This window comes from Gekko japonicus, unplaced genomic scaffold (assembly GCF_001447785.1).
Source record: "Gekko japonicus isolate JY-2015 unplaced genomic scaffold, Gekko_japonicus_V1.1 scaffold437, whole genome shotgun sequence".
Lineage (NCBI taxonomy): Eukaryota > Metazoa > Chordata > Lepidosauria > Squamata > Gekkonidae > Gekko > Gekko japonicus.
In genome coordinates this window covers 281293-299880 of record NW_015160223.1, presented here as the reverse complement: position 1 = coordinate 299880, position 18588 = coordinate 281293, and the positions used below count along the sequence as shown (strand labels likewise).

The 18588-nt window shown below is 42.3% G+C and overlaps 1 protein-coding gene across 1 annotated transcript in view; it reads right to left on the bottom strand.

Moving 5' to 3' along the window:
• Nucleotides 1-18588, bottom strand: part of RSBN1 (round spermatid basic protein 1) — a 42235-nt gene that overhangs the window by 3756 nt on the left and 19891 nt on the right. Inside the window, exons 2-4 of the mRNA XM_015411451.1 lie at nucleotides 17849-18519; nucleotides 6737-6874; nucleotides 3099-3241 (exon numbers count right to left, since the gene is read on the bottom strand). Of these exons, the coding sequence (XP_015266937.1) occupies nucleotides 3099-3241; nucleotides 6737-6874; nucleotides 17849-18427 (860 nt within the window). The 5' untranslated portion in view covers nucleotides 18428-18519. The remainder of the gene's footprint in view (nucleotides 1-3098; nucleotides 3242-6736; nucleotides 6875-17848; nucleotides 18520-18588) is intronic.

Sequence of the window (18588 nt, the reverse complement as noted above, 5' to 3'; positions counted from 1 at the left end):
TTGCTGATTTGCTTTGGCTCCAACTACGTCAATGCACTTAAAAAAATTAATTTCTTTTCAGAGTTTTTATAATGGCATGGTTTTATTAATCTGAAGTTTGGTGGGGAATCACTTATGTAATTATTTTCCAGATTAGTAATTCCAGCACCTCAGAATCATGCCCTTTTTTTAAAAAGCCACCCAGATCTACAACAATTTTAGGGATGCACCCCCCAAGTCAGCAAGAGTGGGGAGGGACCAAGCAAACAGCTGTCTTGTCAGCCTCACTTTTAAGGACCATTACTTTCTATGGGAATAGACATGACATTCAGAAACTTCCCACAAAATAGCTTTTAAAAATTTTAAGTGACTAGGCTGCACCAAGTAGCTGTTTGCCAGGGCCAACTTCCACTCTCCTCCCCACTCCTGCTCTCACTGAAGCACTCCCGAAATTCCAGGGGATAATCTCCAGAATTTCAAGAGTGTGTTGGATCACTCCAGATATCCCCATGCTTATCCAAAACAGCTTTTGAGTATCTTTAGCTCAGGAATATCTGAATGCACACCCCTCGATCCAGCCCGGTATTTTGCATTCCACTGCTTATACCCTGTTAACTTCAATGACACTTAGACACACATAGCTAAAAGCAAAAGAGCAACTGAAAGATCACAGATCAAGGCGGACAGCTTAAAATATTATGCTCTCCTCAAGCATAGACAATTTGTTTTATTTATTTTAAATATTTCTGTGCTTTCTTTCCACCTAAAGAGGTTTCCAAGGCAGAAAATATTTGATCATTAAAACAGCATTTGAAATAAAGTATATCTAAAATAATTGAATGAAAACAAATAAACAAACATAACACAATGCTGGACATATACAATGCACAAACAATTATATTGTTTATCAAAAAATGTCTGCAAACTTACTGAGAGCTCTCCTAAGGCCAACCGGTGTTCTACCTAAGATGACAGCATCATTGGCATACAATAAGATAGACACATGTTGTTGAAGTTTTGGTGGATGTAAACTGGGGGAGTCTAAGTGACTTACTATATCATTAATATACAAACAGGGAAGGGGCTAGTAAGCAACTCCCCTATAGGTGTTAATAGGGTCCGATAAATTTCCTTTTCTATTAAGCCTAACCTGCAAATGAGTGTTATCATGAAAAGCACACAATACAAAGAAGAGCCTTCTGTCAACTGAGGAAGCTTCTAAAATGGCCCACAATTTCGGCCTTGATATTGAATCAAAAGCAGCTTTCCAGTCAATGAAAGCCACAAAAAGTGAATTAGAGCCTTTAGCAGCGTATTTTTCTATAAGGTGTTGAACTGTAAGGCAGTGACCCAATGTGGATCTAAAACTCTCTAAAACCAGCTTGCTCTGTTGCAATCACGTTTTCGTGGATCAGCCAATCCTCAAGCTTTACCAGAAGGTGTTTAGCATATAATTTGCTACATATATATAAGAGGCTAATAGGCCGATAATTTGTGGGCTCTTCTCTTGCGCCCTTTTTGAATATGGGGACCACTATTGTTGTATTTCACTCTGAGGGGATAAGGCCTGAGGAATCGATAAAAGTGAAAAGTTCTGCAAGGAAGGGTGCCTACCAATCAATATTTTCTTTAAAAAATTCAGGTGGCAGTCCATCAGACCCTGGAGCCTTAGCAGATTTTAATTGAACAATATAAGATTTAATTTCCTCTTGAGAAACTGGCAGCCAGGGAGGCAAATGTCCGCAGTTGTCACTGAGGTTCAAGGGGAGTCTTTATACAATTGCTCAAAAAAAGTAACACATTTGCAGGGCAGTACTGGGGGAACAGTCTGGGAGAGAAAATTTTGTTTCTTATCAGTGACCAATCGCCCAAATTTTTTTTTTTCTTTTGTTGGATTAGGTGTTTGTAATCCTTTTTTGTGACTAGAGTTCTTGTTGGATTACAAATCTTTGGTCACCAGTTGATTTCTTAAACTGATAGTAAAGGGCAGAAAGCTCTTTTTCTTGCTTATTGGCAATCCACATCAAACCATGGTTTGGATTTCTTGTAAGATGTGGTGGGTTGGTCTTTAGGTTCACATAGAATAGTTTTAAAACCCTGGACAAATCTATTATAACATGTAAGAAGGTGTATGTTAAATTCCTGACAGGTAATTTTGGAAATTTGGGAACCTTTAACCTCAATTACTTCTCTGAGTTTTGCTTGCATCTGAGGAGACCATCTCACCCCACGACTTAATACCAGGGGACCTTCATGTAAAGGCTGAAGGGAAGTGGCTTGAAATAAAGAAGGAAACTTAAATTGGACAAAGAGGGGGAAGTGGTCGCTATCAAAGAATGGGAGCACCTTAAAGTTCATTATTAGAGGTAATAGAGAAGCGCGTGCTAACATATACCCAATAGTGCTAAGTCTCTGACCCAACATATAGGCAAACTCAACTGAATAATCCTCCAAGAAAGTACCATTTAAAATGTACAGACCCAACCTGTAGGCCATTTTGGCTAGATATAAACCTGAGACATTTGAAGTGGATGATGCTCAGATGTAACTGGTATAACAAGATCTGTGACAAATATATTACTCCTCTCATAACAGATATGGTGGGACAAGCAGGTGCTGAGCAGTGTAACCAATTGTTAATCGATGGGAACCGGACAATTACTGAAACTGTGGCAAAATTTTGGATAGCGTGCTACTGCATTCAAAATACATGATCAAATATATTATAATAGTTGTATGTTTTTCCTTTATTTTATTATGCACGACTGTATTTTTATAGAGTTTTATTTCATTGTCTTAAATTCAGTTATATGAATGTTATATTTAAGCATGTGCATTCTATGGCTTCTTGCCGTAATAAATGCTTCATTCATTCATTCATTCATATATTGTTTATATAGAGATTCATAGCCCTTTAAACAGCAACAGAAACAGTTCCCTGATCTTGGCACAAAAGGACAAAATAGCAAGGAAGAAGGAAGCAGAAGTAAACAGGAAAAGAATGTGTTCAGTAACATATTTCAGGATGGAGACTAACAGACCTGATTTCAGGACCAGAACCAGACATAATTATTAGCTTTCCTCCCACTGTAAAATGTTGTCCTCAAAAGTAGTATTACCTGCGTCGTTTGAATGGGGACTTTGGCATATCAGCTGTCGGAATCATCTGTTCTCCTGGCCTAACCCACATTATGGGGCCATCATCGCTTTGTGACCGGCACTGAAGTCTGAGGCTAGAAAGAGTACCCCAGGGCAAAGTCATCTGTATACCAGAAAAGAAATCTGAATCAGCTAATCCAAAGAACATAATGGACAAATTGGCTCCTAATAAGCAGGCATAGCATCAAAAGAAATCTATATAAAATGCTAGTTCTCTCTTAACAGAATACATTCGGTTTGATCATTATTGGAGGTGTGCATTCAGATCTACCCGAGCCAAAAATATACCTGAAAAATACCTTATCAGTATTTTTAGGGTATATTTCAGCATCCCAAATGAATCCAGGTTTTCTGGGGAAAACCGGGAAAAAAATCCCAGACATATTTGGGAACTACCAGTTGAACCGAAAACAGTGGAGAGGCAGGAGCAGATTACTCCTTCCTCTCAGCTGTTTGCTGAGATTGCACTGCAGTCTCTTTAAAGTTTAAAGGGACTATAGAAAACAGCCTAAGGATCAGCTGTGCTGGAGAGAGCATACTGTTCCCCCTGCCTCGGCTTCGGGCTGGCTATCGTGCAGCCTGGTTTAAATTGGGCTGCAGGAGAAGCCAGCCCCAGAAGCTGCTGTGCCACAGGGAACAATCTGCTAGCCATGGCGTGCAGATCCTGGGGCCAGCTTCTCCTGCTATGCAGTTTAAACCGTGCTGCAGGAGAAACCATTCCAGCCAGGTCTGCCTGCAGTGGGGAGAGGCCTCCCTGCAGCACACAGATCCTGCGGCCAGCTTTTCCTGCAGTGCAGTTTAAACCTCGCTGCAGGAGAAACCAAACCAGCCCCAGGATCGAGTTGGCTTTAAAAAAAAAACTGGTATTTTTCTCAGGTCTATTGGACCCAAATATTTATTATTTTATTTTATTTGTACCCCACCCTCCCCACCAAAGGTGGGCTCACGGCGGCTTACAGACATCTTATAAAATACAATTAAAACCAATAATACATAATCGTAAGCATAAATACCAATTATTAAAAATATAGTTAAAACAGTTAAATACAGTTAAAAATGGTGGGACATTAAGAGAACGGGAGCAAAATTATTTACCATATGCCTTAGGTGACCATATAATTCACTTTGTTGTGCAGCGGGTACAGGCTAAGGCCAGGACACAGGCTACAAAGGTGGTATAGCCAGGGCCCAGGGACACTCCTCGGTGCCAACCGATTTGCGCCCCTGAACGCAGTGCTCTCCGGTGAACATGTGGGGAAAGGCGGTTCCTAAGGTATGCCGGACACTGACCATATATGGCTTTAAAGCACCTTGAAGTGAATCCGGTATGCTATCGGCAGCCAGTGCAGTGCCTTTAGTACAGGCTGGATGTGCTCCCGCCTGGGAATACTCATCAGCAGCCTGGCTGCTGCATTCTGCACTAGTTGCAGCTTCAGGATTTGAGACAAGGGCAGCCCCATGTAGAGAACATTACAGTAGTCTAATCTCGAGGTGACCATTGAGTGGATCACTGCTGCCAGATCATTGCAACATTGAGGAAGGGAACCAACTGCCTGATCAGCCAAAGATGGTAAAAGGCTGCCTTGGCAGTGGCTGCTACCTGGGCCTCCATTGTTAAGGAGGCATCCAGGAGCACTCCCAAACTCCTAACCACCGACGCTGGCACCAACTAGGCCCCAGCGAAAGTCAGGAGTGGGATCCCTACCCCCGGACCACCCCAACTCAGGCACAGGACCTTCATCTTCGTCAGATTAAATTTCCATCGACTCAGTCTAAGCCAACCAGCCACAGTTTGCAATGCCCAGTCCAGATCTTCTGGTGTACAGTCAGACCGCCGTCCAACAACAGATAGAGATGGGTGTCATCCGCATACTGGAGACACCCAAGCCCATGCCTTTCAGCAATCTAGGCAAGGGGGCACATGTAGATGTTCAATAACAGGAAAATGTGTTTAAAATGATACATCGGTGGCACATGGTACCAGAAAGGATAGCCCAAATATTTGTGGGGTCAGACGGGAAATGTTGGAAATGTAGGGTCCAGCTGGGCGCCTATTATCATGTCTGGTGGACGTGTAAGGAAGTGAAACCATATTGGAAGGAGGTGCAAAGGGTGTTAGTGCAAATAACTAATAGACAAATTCCGCTAGACCCAGAAATATTTCTTCTGAACATATTCCCTGATAGTTGGAAGAAAAAAGAAAAATATTTTATCTTGCATATAATAACTGCAGCAAGAATTGTGCTCGCAAAATATTGGAAGAGTGATCAGGTACCAAGTAGAAGGGATCTGATTAACAAAATATTTGAAGTGGTAGAAATGAATAGTTTAACACAAAAAATACATGGGAATATGAATTCAGTTTTTCAGAATGTTTGGTCACAGGTGTATAGATGGTTAGAACATAACTGAATATACAAGGCCTATAAGGGGGAATTGTATAAAAGGTCGGAACAAAATGAAGTACCTACTAAAGGAAATAGGAGGAGATCTGTATTTTTTTTTCTTGTTTGTTTTGTTTTTGTTATATGTGTTATGTTGTTGGATATCTGTATAGTGGTTTGTTGATGTTGTTGATGTTGTTATGTTAAGTTCAGTGTGGAAAATAATAAAAATTATATTAAAAAAAAATAACACTGGGGAGAGTACCGCCCCTTGGGGCACTCCACAGATCAGTGGGTGCCTTCAGGACAGCTGTTCCCCTAATGCCACCCTTCGTCCCCAACCCTGAAGAAAGGATGCGAGCCCCTGGACTCCGGGTGTTGGCGAGGCGGTGGATCAGAAGCTGATGGTCAAATGCTGCCGATGGGTCTAGCAACAGCAACACTGCTGATATGCCTCGATACAGATGCCTCCGAAGGTCATCTGTGAGGGTGACCAGTGCTGTCTCCGTCTCGTGTCCCAGGCGGAAGCCAGACTGGAAGGGGTCTAAGATGGAAGCGTCATCCAAAAAGCTCTGTAACTGGACTGCCACAGCCCTCTTGATTAACTTGCCCTAATAAATTTGGGATTGCAAATAAAATCACGGATCCAAATACCATAACGGTATTGGGATTCAGGATTTTTCGGAAATATCAAAAAAATGTCGGGTCCAATAGACCTGAACTGCAAAATACCGATTAAAAAAAATTGCACTCCCATAATAACTATTTTCATGAAATGTCTCTCTCTACCCCTTCTGCATCCTATACAACATCTCTCTAGAAGTTGTGGAACAGAATAGTATGCAGCAAACGGGAGGGGGGACACTACAGCCTGCCAAGGAATTAAAGATATATTTCTGCCAATTCCCCCAGAGCTACAACCCCCTGTACTGCATCCCACTCTGTTCCCAAGAGTCTCCCTGCCACAAAGGAGCAATTTTGAGGGGCATGAAGTAACAGACCTGCTCTGTGAACTCTGTCCCTAGTGTTTTGGACCCAATTCAGTGTTACCATTTGGTCATGCAAAAAAATAGGTATACATAATTTTGTTTGTTCGAGTCCCCAGCTATTCAATTACTGATTAGTAATGTATTACAGATATTAGTAATGCCAGTAATATAATTTACTCTCATTTTAAAGAATAAACTTTAATATGTAGCAAAAATAATGCTTACTCTAAGAAATGGAGATTCTTCCAACATATCAAGAAATTCTGGGAAATAGTCTCCAACTTCTTCATCCACTGCTCCAACAAGGCTGATCTGCCTCATCGGACCTGCTCTGTAGGTTCCACAGCAATACGTTCGACTGACCTGAGAGGGTATCAAGAAGTTACAGTGCATTTTTGTTCTATGGCACAACATTTAAACTACTTAATACAGCATGTTAAGAGAACATAAGAACAGAAGAGAAGCTGTGCTGGATCATGCTAATGGCCTATCCAATCCAACACTGTGTGTCACACAATAGCCAAAACCCAGGTGTTGTCAGGAGGTCCACCAGTGGGACCAAAACTCCAGAAGCCCTCCCACTGTTGACCCCCCCCCCCAAGCACCAAGAATACAGAGCATCACTGCCCCAGACATAGTGTTCCATCTATACCGTGTGGCTAATAGCCACTGATGGACTTCTGCTCCATATGTTTATCCAATCCCCTCTTGAAGCTGTCTATGCTTGTAGCTGCTACCACTTCCTGCTGCAGTGAATTCCATGTGTTAATTACTCTTTGGGTGAAGAAGTACTTCCTTTTCTCTGTTCTAAACCTACTGTTAATCAATTTCATTGAGTGCCCACAAGTTCTTGTATTGTGGGAAGAGGAGAAAAGTACTTATTTCTCTACCTTCTCTATCCCATGCATAAGTTTGTAAACCTCTATCATGTTACCCCTCAGATGTGGTTTCTCCAAGGTAAAGAGCCCTAACTTTTTTAACCTTTCTTCATAAGGAAAGTGTTCCATCCCCTTAATCATTTTAGTTGCCCTTTTTTGCACCTTTTCCAATGCTATAACATCTTTTTTGAGGTTCAGTGACCAGAATTGTACACAGTATTCCAAATCCATCGATTTATACAGGGACATTATGATACTGGTTGATTTGTTTTCAATTCCCTTCCTAATAATACCCAGCATAGCGTTGGCCTTTTTTATTGCAGTCCCACACTGATTTGACATTTTCAGTGAGTTATCTACCATGACTCCAAGATCTCTCTCCTGGTCAGTTACCGCCAGTTCGGACCCCATCAATGTGTATTTATAGTTGGGATTTTTGGTTCCAATGTCCATTACTTTGCACTTGCCCACAATGAACCTCATTTGCCATGCTGATGCCCACTCATCCAGCCTCAACAGACCCCTCTGGAGCACCTTACAGTCCTCCCTGGTTTTCACCATCCTGAACAATTTAATGTCATCTGCAAACTTAGCCATTTCACTGCTTATTCCCTATTCCAAATCATTAATGAACAAGTTAAAAAGCACCGGATCTAGTACCGAGCCCTGCAGTACCCTACTGCTAACCACCTTCCACTGTGAAAACTGCCCATTTATACTCACTCTCTGTCCCCTGTTAATTAACCACTTTTTAATCCACAAAAGGGCTTGTCCTCTTATTCCACGACTGTTGAGTTTACTTAGGAGCCTTTGATTAGGAACTTTTATTAAAAGCTTTTTGGAAGTCTAGGTAAACAACATCTATTGGGTCACCCTTGTCCACATGCTTGTTCATTGCCTCAAAGAATTCTAACAGGTTAGTGAGACAAGATCTTCCCTTACAGAATCCATGCTGATTCTTCCTCAATAGCTTTTGTTCATCAATGTGCCTACTAATTCTATCTTTAATAATGGATTCTACCAACTTACCCGATATCAACAACAGACTGACCAGCCTGTAATTTCCCAGATCTCCTCTGGAACCTCTGGAACCTTTTTTTAAAGACTGCAGTTACATAAGCTACCTTCCAGTCTTTGGGAATGGAGGCAGATTTTTGTGACAGATTGCATTTTTTGTCAGGAGATCCACAAGTTCACATTTGAGTTCTTTCAAAACTCTTGGATGTATGCCATCTGGGCCTGGTGATTTGTCAGTTTTTCATTTGTCCATCAATCGTAGGACCCTCTCTCATCACCTCAATCTGACTCCGGTCTTTTGATACTCCTCCTGATATTGGTGGTCCTGGAGTGGACAAGCATCTCCCATCTTCAACAGTGAAGACAGAGGCTAAAAAAACCCATTCAGCATCTCCGCCCTTTCCCTATCATCCTTTAGTAATCCTTTTACCCCCCTTGGACATCCATGGGTCCCACTGCCTACATGGCTGGTTTCCTACTACTAATGTATTTGAAGAAAATGTTATTATTGGTCTATATGTTTTTTGCAATAAGTTCATCAAACTCCCTTTTTACATGTCTGATCACTGACGTGCATTTTATTTGCCAAAGCCTGTGCTGCCTTTTATTCACCTCACTCAAACTAGACTTCCACCACTTACCTTCTTACCTTCTACTGCTTCCATCACTTTGTTAACCATGCAGACCCTTTTTATACCTATTTGTGCCTTTCCTAACCTGTGATATACATTTTATCTGAACTTCTAGGATTGTAGTTTTAAATAGCCTCCAGGCTTCCCAGAGGGATTTGACTTTTAGCCCTTGCATCCAAAAAATAAGGAATAAGTATTTTCCGCTGCTCAACATTTATGAATCAATGTGCTTCTAAGGAAATAAGATTAAAGTTCCCTAGTAACATAAATGTTAAACTCAATAGCATTATGGTCATCGTTTTCAACAGGTACTATCACAATTACAGCTCTCACCAAGTCTTCAGCATTACTTAGGACCAAATCCAGGATTGCCTTCCCCCGGTAGGTTCAGTGACCATCTGCTCCATGGCACAGTCATTGAGAATATCTAGAAACCCAATCTCTTTCTCCGGACTTGAACACATATTGACCCAATTAATGTGTGGGTGGTTAAAACCACCTATTACAACACAATTATTTCATCTAGCTGCTTTCCTTAATTATCTTGCTGTTTTTAAAATCATCCCCAACCTTCGATCTGGTAGGTGATAACTCTCAGAGTTAAGCTTCTTTGGAGCTCACTATTTCCACCCATAGCATTTCTGTAAGTGAATCTATTTCTCTTACATTCTCGGTCTTACTGGACTGTTTACCCTCTCTGACATACAGGGCCGCTCCACCTCCAACCCTTCCCTTCCTATCCTTCCAATATAATTTATAGCCAGGAATCACTGTATCCCACTGATTATCCTCATCCCACCAAGTTTCTGAAATGCCCACAATGTCTATGTTCTCCTTTGACACTAAGCGTTTCAGTTCCCCAATTTTACCTCGGACACTTCTAGCATTTGTATATAAACATCTATAATTTCCCAGACAGGTTCCTCCTGTGGCATCTATTGTTTTGTCATCCTCTCAGTGGCCAGTCCTAATCCATTTCCCCCTAGAACAGTAACAGTTAACCCTTCATCTCTTAGAGATCAGCCATCTCAAACCAGAGACGTTTCATATCCTGTCATCCCCCCCCCCCAATATTTAGTTTAAAAATCGCTCTGCCACATGTTTGATTTTAAGTGCCAGCAGCCTGGTTTGTTCTCGGGACAACTGGAGGCCATCTCTTTTGTACAGGTTCTGCTTGTTCCAAAAAGCATCCCAGTGCCTCACAAACTTAAACCCTTCCTCCTTGCACCATTGCCTCATCCATGCATTGAGATGCCTAATTTGTGCCTGTCTAGCTGGCCCGGCACATTGAATAGGCAGCACTTCCAAGAAGGCTACCTTGGATGTCCTGTCCTTGAGTCTCCTGCCTAGCAGCCTAATTTTTTCCTCCAGGACCATACATTTCCCCACATCATTGGTGCTAACATGTACCACGACCACTGGCTCCTGCCCAATACTGTCCACCTGCCTATCTAGACCACACATAATGTCCGATATGTTTGCACCAGGCAAGCAAGTCACCAGGCGGTCAGTATGCAGCTTTGCAACCCATCTATCTACATGCCTAAGGATCGAATCACCAACTACCAAGAGATCCCCTCCCCCCCTGCCCAGGGATGGCTCCTTGGTGCAAAAGGATACCTGTTCACCAACTGAAGAAGAGGTCCCTTCTGAGGGAACATTCCCCTTTTCATCAGCATGGCGCCCTGTTTCCCCTTGACCCTCATGCCCCGACAGCAGTGGGGTTGCCATTCTCAGAGTGGGATACATCTAACAAGTCCCCGAGAGTTTTATCCGTGTGCCTAACTGACTGTCTCTGCTTCTCCAGGTCATCCACCTTGGCATCGAGGGTGCAAACATGTTTCCTAAGAACCAGGACTCCTTGCACCAAGCACACACCCATGGTTTCTGAGCAGTTGGCAGACAGTCTTATAAGTTACACTCAGTGCAATACACTGGTATGTTATGGTATGGTATTGTGAAATCTATGGTCAATTCTAGTAGAGAAGAAGAGTTGGTTTTTATACCCTGCTTTTCTCTACCTGAAGGAGTCTCAAAGTGGCTTACAACTGCCTTCCTTTTCTCTCCCCACAACACCTTGTGAGATAGGTGGGGCTCAGAGAGTTCTGTGGCAACTGTGACTGGCCCAAGGTCACCCAGCAGGCTTCATATGGAGGAGTAGGTAATCAAACCTGGTTCTCCAGATTTAGAGGCCGCCACTCTTAACCATTACACCATGTTGGCTCTAAAAGAAAAGAAGCTTACTTGCAAGTTTAAGTTTGCTAGCAGTTTCCCATAGATAGACAGCTTAAAAGACAGGTTGTGCCCTCCCAGGAAAATGGGACAGAGCAGAAGAGAAGTACTCTGCTCCAGACAGATGGCTTGCAGTTACTCCTCCCCCTTCCTTCCCAGAAGAAAAAGGGGGGGAAACTGCTTCCATGTTTCTCCTTGTACTTTTGCAATCCAAGCTAAAGAGTTTTTAAATGGAGTGTTTAATGGAATCCTCTCACTCTGATTTCGGTACTGTATTTTAAATTATAGTGTATAGGTTGCTTAAAAGCAAAGACAAGATAAGAATAAATAAGTAAAAAAGAATAAATAAAACCAGTCTTACTGGACCACACAGAAAAGCCTGAGAATCAGCCTTCATTATTGCACTTTTCCTTTGTATACTTAAGTCTTATGCTTGCCGAGAAACTTTTGGAATAGTTTACCACAATACATACCACAAGCAACACTCTTCCAGACTAGCCTAAGATAGTCGGGAAGGGCTGAGTAAGAGGAAAAAATTCCAGTGTTACAAAGCTAACAGCTCCAAGAAGGGATGATCCCTTCGTGTGAGACTGAGGAGTAAAAGTGTCTGGAGGAACAAGACAATGCCAATGGGCATATATGGGATCAGTGTATAAACAATATGCAAGAGACTGGGTCTATGTAGAGAGACAGTTAGGGCTCTGCCTGATTTCTCTCATGGGCCAGCAGTTCTCTCCAATGCAACTATTCAGAAACAATTGCATGGACAATTACATTGTTTATCTGTACTCCTGTACTCCCCAAATTTAAAGTATGTTCTATCAACCCTCCCCCCTTGAAACTTTCTTCGTTGACAGCTCCAGCACTATCTCACTATGCTTGAAGACATATTTACTTTGATCCATAAGTAAGCAAACTAAAATCTTGCAAGCCCTAAATAGACTCAGTTTCTCTACTTCATAAGAACAAGAGATGAATGTGTGATGTGGTGGTTAGAGTGTCAGACTAGGATATGGAACACCCAGATTTCAATGTAACGCACATCACATGGTTGGTGCAAAGGTAAAATAGAGGAGGGGAGAATGTTTTTGTAAGCCATTTTGGGCTAGGATTGCCAGGATACTAGGTTTTCCTATACACCTGGACTTTTTTTTTTTATTTGCATTTTATATAAGGACTACAAACTACAACAAAAATAGGGGAGGGGAACTACAGTTAAGGAGAAAGAAAAGATACCCATTGCTAACTAAAAACCCAAGAGAGGAGATCATCAAATTAGCTTAAGTACAAAGCCATCCCTTAAAACGCTAACAATTTTATGAACTTAGTCAGACATGCTAATGTAACTTTTAAGTCTTAGATTTAATTTTTGGAAAGAAACCCCAGAGCATCTCATTATTAACAACAATATTTTCAAAGGCACAATTCAGAGTCCTTCAGTCTTCATTTTTCTTATCCTGTCTTTTCCGCAGTTTTTAAGGACTTTTAGGAGCCGCTGCCCCTTTCTCAGAAAGAGAGTCCTCTCCGGGAGACACCGAGTCCAGCTCGCCACTGGACTTACTGTCCTTCTCCTCTTTTTCCACCTCCTCTGGCTCTCCCAACTGGATTCTCAGAAACTCCCGTGCTTTGGAAACAGAGTCAATCTTTTCTTTTTTATCCTGAAGTTTGAAGGTTACACCCTCTGGAATTAGCCACCTGTACACAATTGTGTTTGAAGAAAAAGAATTAAATCTTTTTATTTCTTTCTCCTTTGTCTTATTTCAAATGGGATATCTTTCAGGATCCTGATAGTATTGTCCCCAATATTCACAGGTGACCCCGCTGTCGCTCTCAGGATTGAATCCCTCACGTGCCTCTTCGAGAATCTCATTACTATTTCCCCAGGCAGATTATTTTTCTTTATATATCCGGAATACGACCTATAGGCTACATTCATCTCGCTCATCAAAAATTCCGCCTTCAAATCTGTCACTGGGGCCAGTGCTTCACTCATCATTTGCTTCAGGTTCTCGCCCTTAGTCTCTGGGACACCCTGGAAACGAAGGACCAGGTTTGCCTTCTCCATTTGTAATTGTAAAAGCTGTTCTTCTGTAGAAACTTGCTTCTTTTCCAATTTTTATACCTTTTTCTTCACCTTTTGAGCAGTGGCATCAACTTCTTTCACTTTCTCAGCTGTCTGTTCTGGAATTTTAAGAGTCTCATTCAATTGCAACTGCTGAGTAGTGATGCATTGGTTCATTGTTGACAGCTGTTCCTTGAGATTAATCATCTGGTCCAGCAGGGGTGCAGGGATTCTGCCAACGTTTTGGCCAGCTTGGTGGTTCCTTCCGGTCGTGGGCTCTCAGCTACTTTCGCTTTTGAACGTTTTTCTTTCTCAGTCCTCTTCCCCGCCATCTTTATGGATTGTTTACTTTTGCAAAGATTTTTAAAGTCTCTGAATATGCGCTCATACGCGCCTTGGTAAGTCTTTCCCAACAGATTTCGTTGCTTTTGCTTCCGCTCCCCCCCCCCCCGGGTCTCGCTTTTAAGTTTATGCGCATGGGAGAGCCCCTCCCCCGCTTGCTTTACTTTCTAGTCCGTGGGGTAGGGAGCTTTCTTTTTAAATTAGCAAATACGCTCTAATCCGACTCACAGTTCATATTCGGTCATACGACATCGCTTAGCCTCCGTTTTAACCGCTCGATCTCCAGCGCTTGTCCCGGTCAGCCTCACTAGTTCCATTTGGACACTCAGCAGGAGGACCGTCGGGACGGAGAAGCGCCTCGATTCCCCAGCATCGTGCTGGCGAAGAGGCGACCTCTCAGAAGTCCCATGGCTAGGAGCCTTTCAGCCAGGCTCCGGGGGGGGAGCGATGCCTCGCCCCCCCTCCTTTCTGCTGGTGCGCAGCTTCACCCCCGGGAGGTCCGGGAGGTGAGTCTGCTCAGCGCGCCGTCATAAACCAGAAGTCTACACCTGGACTTTCAAAAGGCTTTTGACAAGGTGCCTCCCCCAAAGGCTCCTGAGTAAACATAGCAGTCATGGAATAAGAGGATGGGCTCTGTTATGGATTAAAAACTGGTAAAATAACAGGAAGCGAAAAGTAGGAATAAATTGACAGTTCTCACAATGGAGGGAAGACGTAGCGTCCCACAAGGATAAGTTATTGGGGCCAGTACTATTTAATTTATTCATCAATGATCTGGAACTAGGGGTGAGTAAGTGTAGTGGCCAAGTTTGCAGATGACCAAATTATTCAGGATGGTGAAAACTAAGGCTGACTGTGAAGAGCTCCAAGAGGACCTCCACAAACTGGGTGAGTGGGCGACAATGTCACAAATGAAGTTCAGTGTTGGTAAGTGTAAAGTGATGCACAATGGGACAAAATATCTCCACTTCTAGTATAGGCTAATGGGGTCTGAACTTTCTGAGACTGACAGGGTAAAAGATCATGGGGTTGTGGTGGATAACTCATGAAAGTGTCAACCCAGTGTGCTGCAGCAGTGAAAAAGGCAAACTCTACATTAGGGATTATTAGGAAAGGGACTGATAATAAAACGGCCAATACCGTAATGCTCCTATATAGAACTATAGTGTAGCCTCATTTGGAATACTGTGTACAGTTCTGGTCTCCCTATCTCAAAAAGGACAACATTGCAGAGTTGTAAAAAGTGCATAGAAGGGCAACCAAGATGATGAGGGGGTTGGAGCACTTTCCCTCTGAGGAAAGGCTGAAGACTCTGGGTCTTTTCAGTTTAGAAAAGAGAAGATTAAGGGGGGGACATGATAGAGATTTATAAAGTTATGCATTGGGTGGAGAGAGAGTTGACAAAGAGAATCTTTTTCGCCCTCTCCCAAAATACTAGTACTCAAGGGCATCCAGTGAAAATGATGGGCAGTAGGTTCAGCACAGACAAAAGGTACTATGACTTTACACAGAGGGTGATTAAAATGTGGAATTCACTGCCAGAAGATGTAGTGATGGCCAGAGGAATATACAGCTTTAAAAGGGGATTAGATAGATTCATGGAGGACAAGTCTATCAATGACTACTAGCCATGGTAACTGAGAGGAACCTCCACATTTAATCCTCTGAATCCCAGAGCCAAGAGGCAACATCAGGGGAAAGCCTCGGCCTCTGTGTTGTTGGCTACCCAGAGGAACTGGTTGGCCACTGTGTGGAACAGGATGCTGAACTAGATGGAACATTGGTCTGATCCAGCAGGGCTCTTCTTATGTTTTCTACAATTGCAAATATACCCAATATTAAAAGCCAGAGAGACCTGCAAAGTGTTCTATGCTATCTTAGCACATTTTACGAACTGCAAACGAATTAAATGTAGGTGTTGTTTTTTTTTCAGTTTTCCTCATGTTTTCCACTGGGAAAATTGAAAAAGTCCTCAGAAAAAAAAGAAAGAACTGTTCCCCCCCCCCCCGAATTATTCTGGTTTCCCTCCAGGCCTTCACAACAAGAAGACTAACATCAAAAGCACAGATACAACCACATAAGGCAAACTTGTGTGACATTCAACCAAAACATGTTTTTTCAGACACTGGCATCATAGAACAATGCGTTGAATGCACAGCTCATTTTCCATTAATGAAAGTCATCTCCACCAGTAGAAGAAAGGAAAGTTTCATTGATTCTCTTCTACTCCAGCCCACAAAGATCTCCAAAATGCTCCTCCTTAGGGACAGGACCAGTGGGGGGGGGTTCAGCAAAAATAACCCCTTCTGTTGAAGGAAAACCTTTGGATCCCAACAAAACATCTAAAACTTTTGGGCACAAGCAATTTAGAAGTATTACAAGCTGGGGACTGGAGAAACTTCCACAAGAAGAAATCCTGTCTCCCCCCCCACACACACACACGTTCTCTCTTCCTGTTTTTCTCTGCTTTCTTCCTCCCACCCCATTTTTTACTTTTCCCAGCCTTCTCTACTGTCTCTATCCTCACCCTGTTTTCCTTTCATTCTCTTCTCCAGCCTTCTCTTTACATCCACCTATTTTCCCTCCCCTCGCTCACCTCCCTTCCTCCTCACTGTCTCCTTCTCACAAACTAGGGATGCAAGCCTCTAGGTGGGGTCCGGAGATCTCCTGGAATTACAACTGTTCTCTAGGCAACAGAGATGAGTTCACCTGGCAAAAATGGATGCTTTGGACTTGATGGCATTATACTCTGACATTATACCCTACCCCAGCTCCACCCCAAAATCTCTAGAAATTTCCTAAACCAAAATTGGCAACCCTATCCCAACCTTATTTCTAGTTATGATTGCCTAGGTCCAGGCTCCAGTGTCTTGGTCGCTAGGCAACCTCAAATTGCTAATAGATCTCATGAGATATTAGTCAAGATTCTCTGTTCAGACATTTGTACAAGAACAGGAGTTTTTTGACAAAGTCTAACCATTATGAAGAAAAGGTACATAGTAATAAGGCTGCCCGTGGCCATCCATGTGAGAACTAGACAGGAAGGACCTTCTTTAGTTCAAGTTCATCAGTGCTATGTTTGCAAATGCTTTTCATTTTAATAAAGCAGACTAGTCATGAGTACTATAGATATTTTCAAAACAGAACCTCTGTAGATGTTTAATGCCTATTATCAGTTTAACATAGCAGTTAAGACTTACGTAGGAAGAAAGGGAAAAATTAAACTCCCTGAGAAAGTCCCTACAGATTTGTCTTGTGCATAAACAGGAACTCTTGGGACACTCAGTTCTTGGGACACTAAGTTCTTATCTATGGAAAATCCTGGCATAAAATTCAATCTATGCATATCAGAGGATAACTTCTGTAAGGAACAGGTAAGTTCACCTGAGGCTACAAAGAATTATTATTCTTATTCTTATCATCATCATCATCATCAAGATTTTTATCCTGCCTTTCTGACCCCATAGGGCCACCAAGGTAGCTAACAAATTAAAACATACAAATTAAAATACCATCTTAAATGCTACTAAAAACCAACACACAAATACCTTGTTAAAAATCGGAAGGAAGTAGGGATCACTGAGGGAATGCCAAGCAATGTAATTTTATGTTGGAACACTGGGGAAAGAAGTAGAGGAGTCCTGGCTGTGTGAAATAAAAGTAGTTAGGGTGGTATCCAAGATTCAGCTACAGAGGCTGGCAAGGTGTGCACTAACCAGTTTAAGGTAACAGGTGTCACAGACACAGACTGATATGAAGTCTGGGCTTTGGTTGAGATTAGGGAAGATTAACGATATGGCACACCAATCTTGATCTCACTACATCCTGCCTCTGTTAACATAAGGTAGATCAGTGACTTGGTACACTAATTCTGACCTTTGCCCATCTTGTCCATGCAGGCATCTTAGGCACCAGGAGTAGCTTGTTATCACTAGTAATTATGCTATGCAAACATTCCGGACATTCTGCCTGAGCATCTGGTTTTCCTTTGTTTCATGTATTGTGTAAACCACAGTCTCATCTTATGTTGAGAGCAGAGTGTATAAAATAAACGCCTGCTGCCTCAAAGGGCAGACCGGTGCTTCAACCCTCAAAGACAGTGTCTCGTGTGAGTCCTTCAATAGTGCTAGGATTCTTTTATGTTATCTTACATATTTAAGAAAACTTCTCTTACCTGAGTGTGAAAGTTTGAGATTGTTGTTGTTTCAATATCCTTCTTGCCAAGGATTTCCATTTTCACTGGAGTGTTAGGAAAGTTGTAAGCAAAGTAATCCAAGAAATCTGGCAAGTAGGCAGCTGCCCCATGGACTATAGCTAGCGCATAGTAAGCTGCATTTTTCTCATTTTCACTGAATGTCAAAGCAAGAAACTCTTCTGCAAATCTCTCCATCTCCATTGGAGACAAAAATGAGAGTTCATCCATGTAGGCATGAAGGACCAGAGCTCCACCATTTGACTGATGTTCTTCATGAATAAAGTTACTAAATTTAGTGCCTGTTTTTAAGAAGTTGCTGCGAACAGAATGCTCCTGGTGGGTAGTAAACGGAGACTGCACTCCCTGGGGTATTCTGTATTCTTCCATGCCCAAATTCAACTGACACAGCTGTTCATCTTTTAGATACCTAAAAGATTCCTTGTCATCTTCCAAGTTATCACTCTCCCCCGGAGTCAAAATCTCTTTGTTGATACGGGTAAGACCAGCACACACAGTCTGCACTTCTTTGTTGTACATTTTCAGATGTCTCCCCCTCATGTCTTCTCTGTGTTTCTTTTTCTTCTTTTTCTTGATTTTCTTCACAATAAGACCATCAGCTCTTTGGGTCTTGCCATTCTCATCTTTGCTGTCTAGAAATAATAAGAAAATTAGAATTCTGCAGTTTCTGTATAACTATCCACAGAAATACTCAGAAGAAT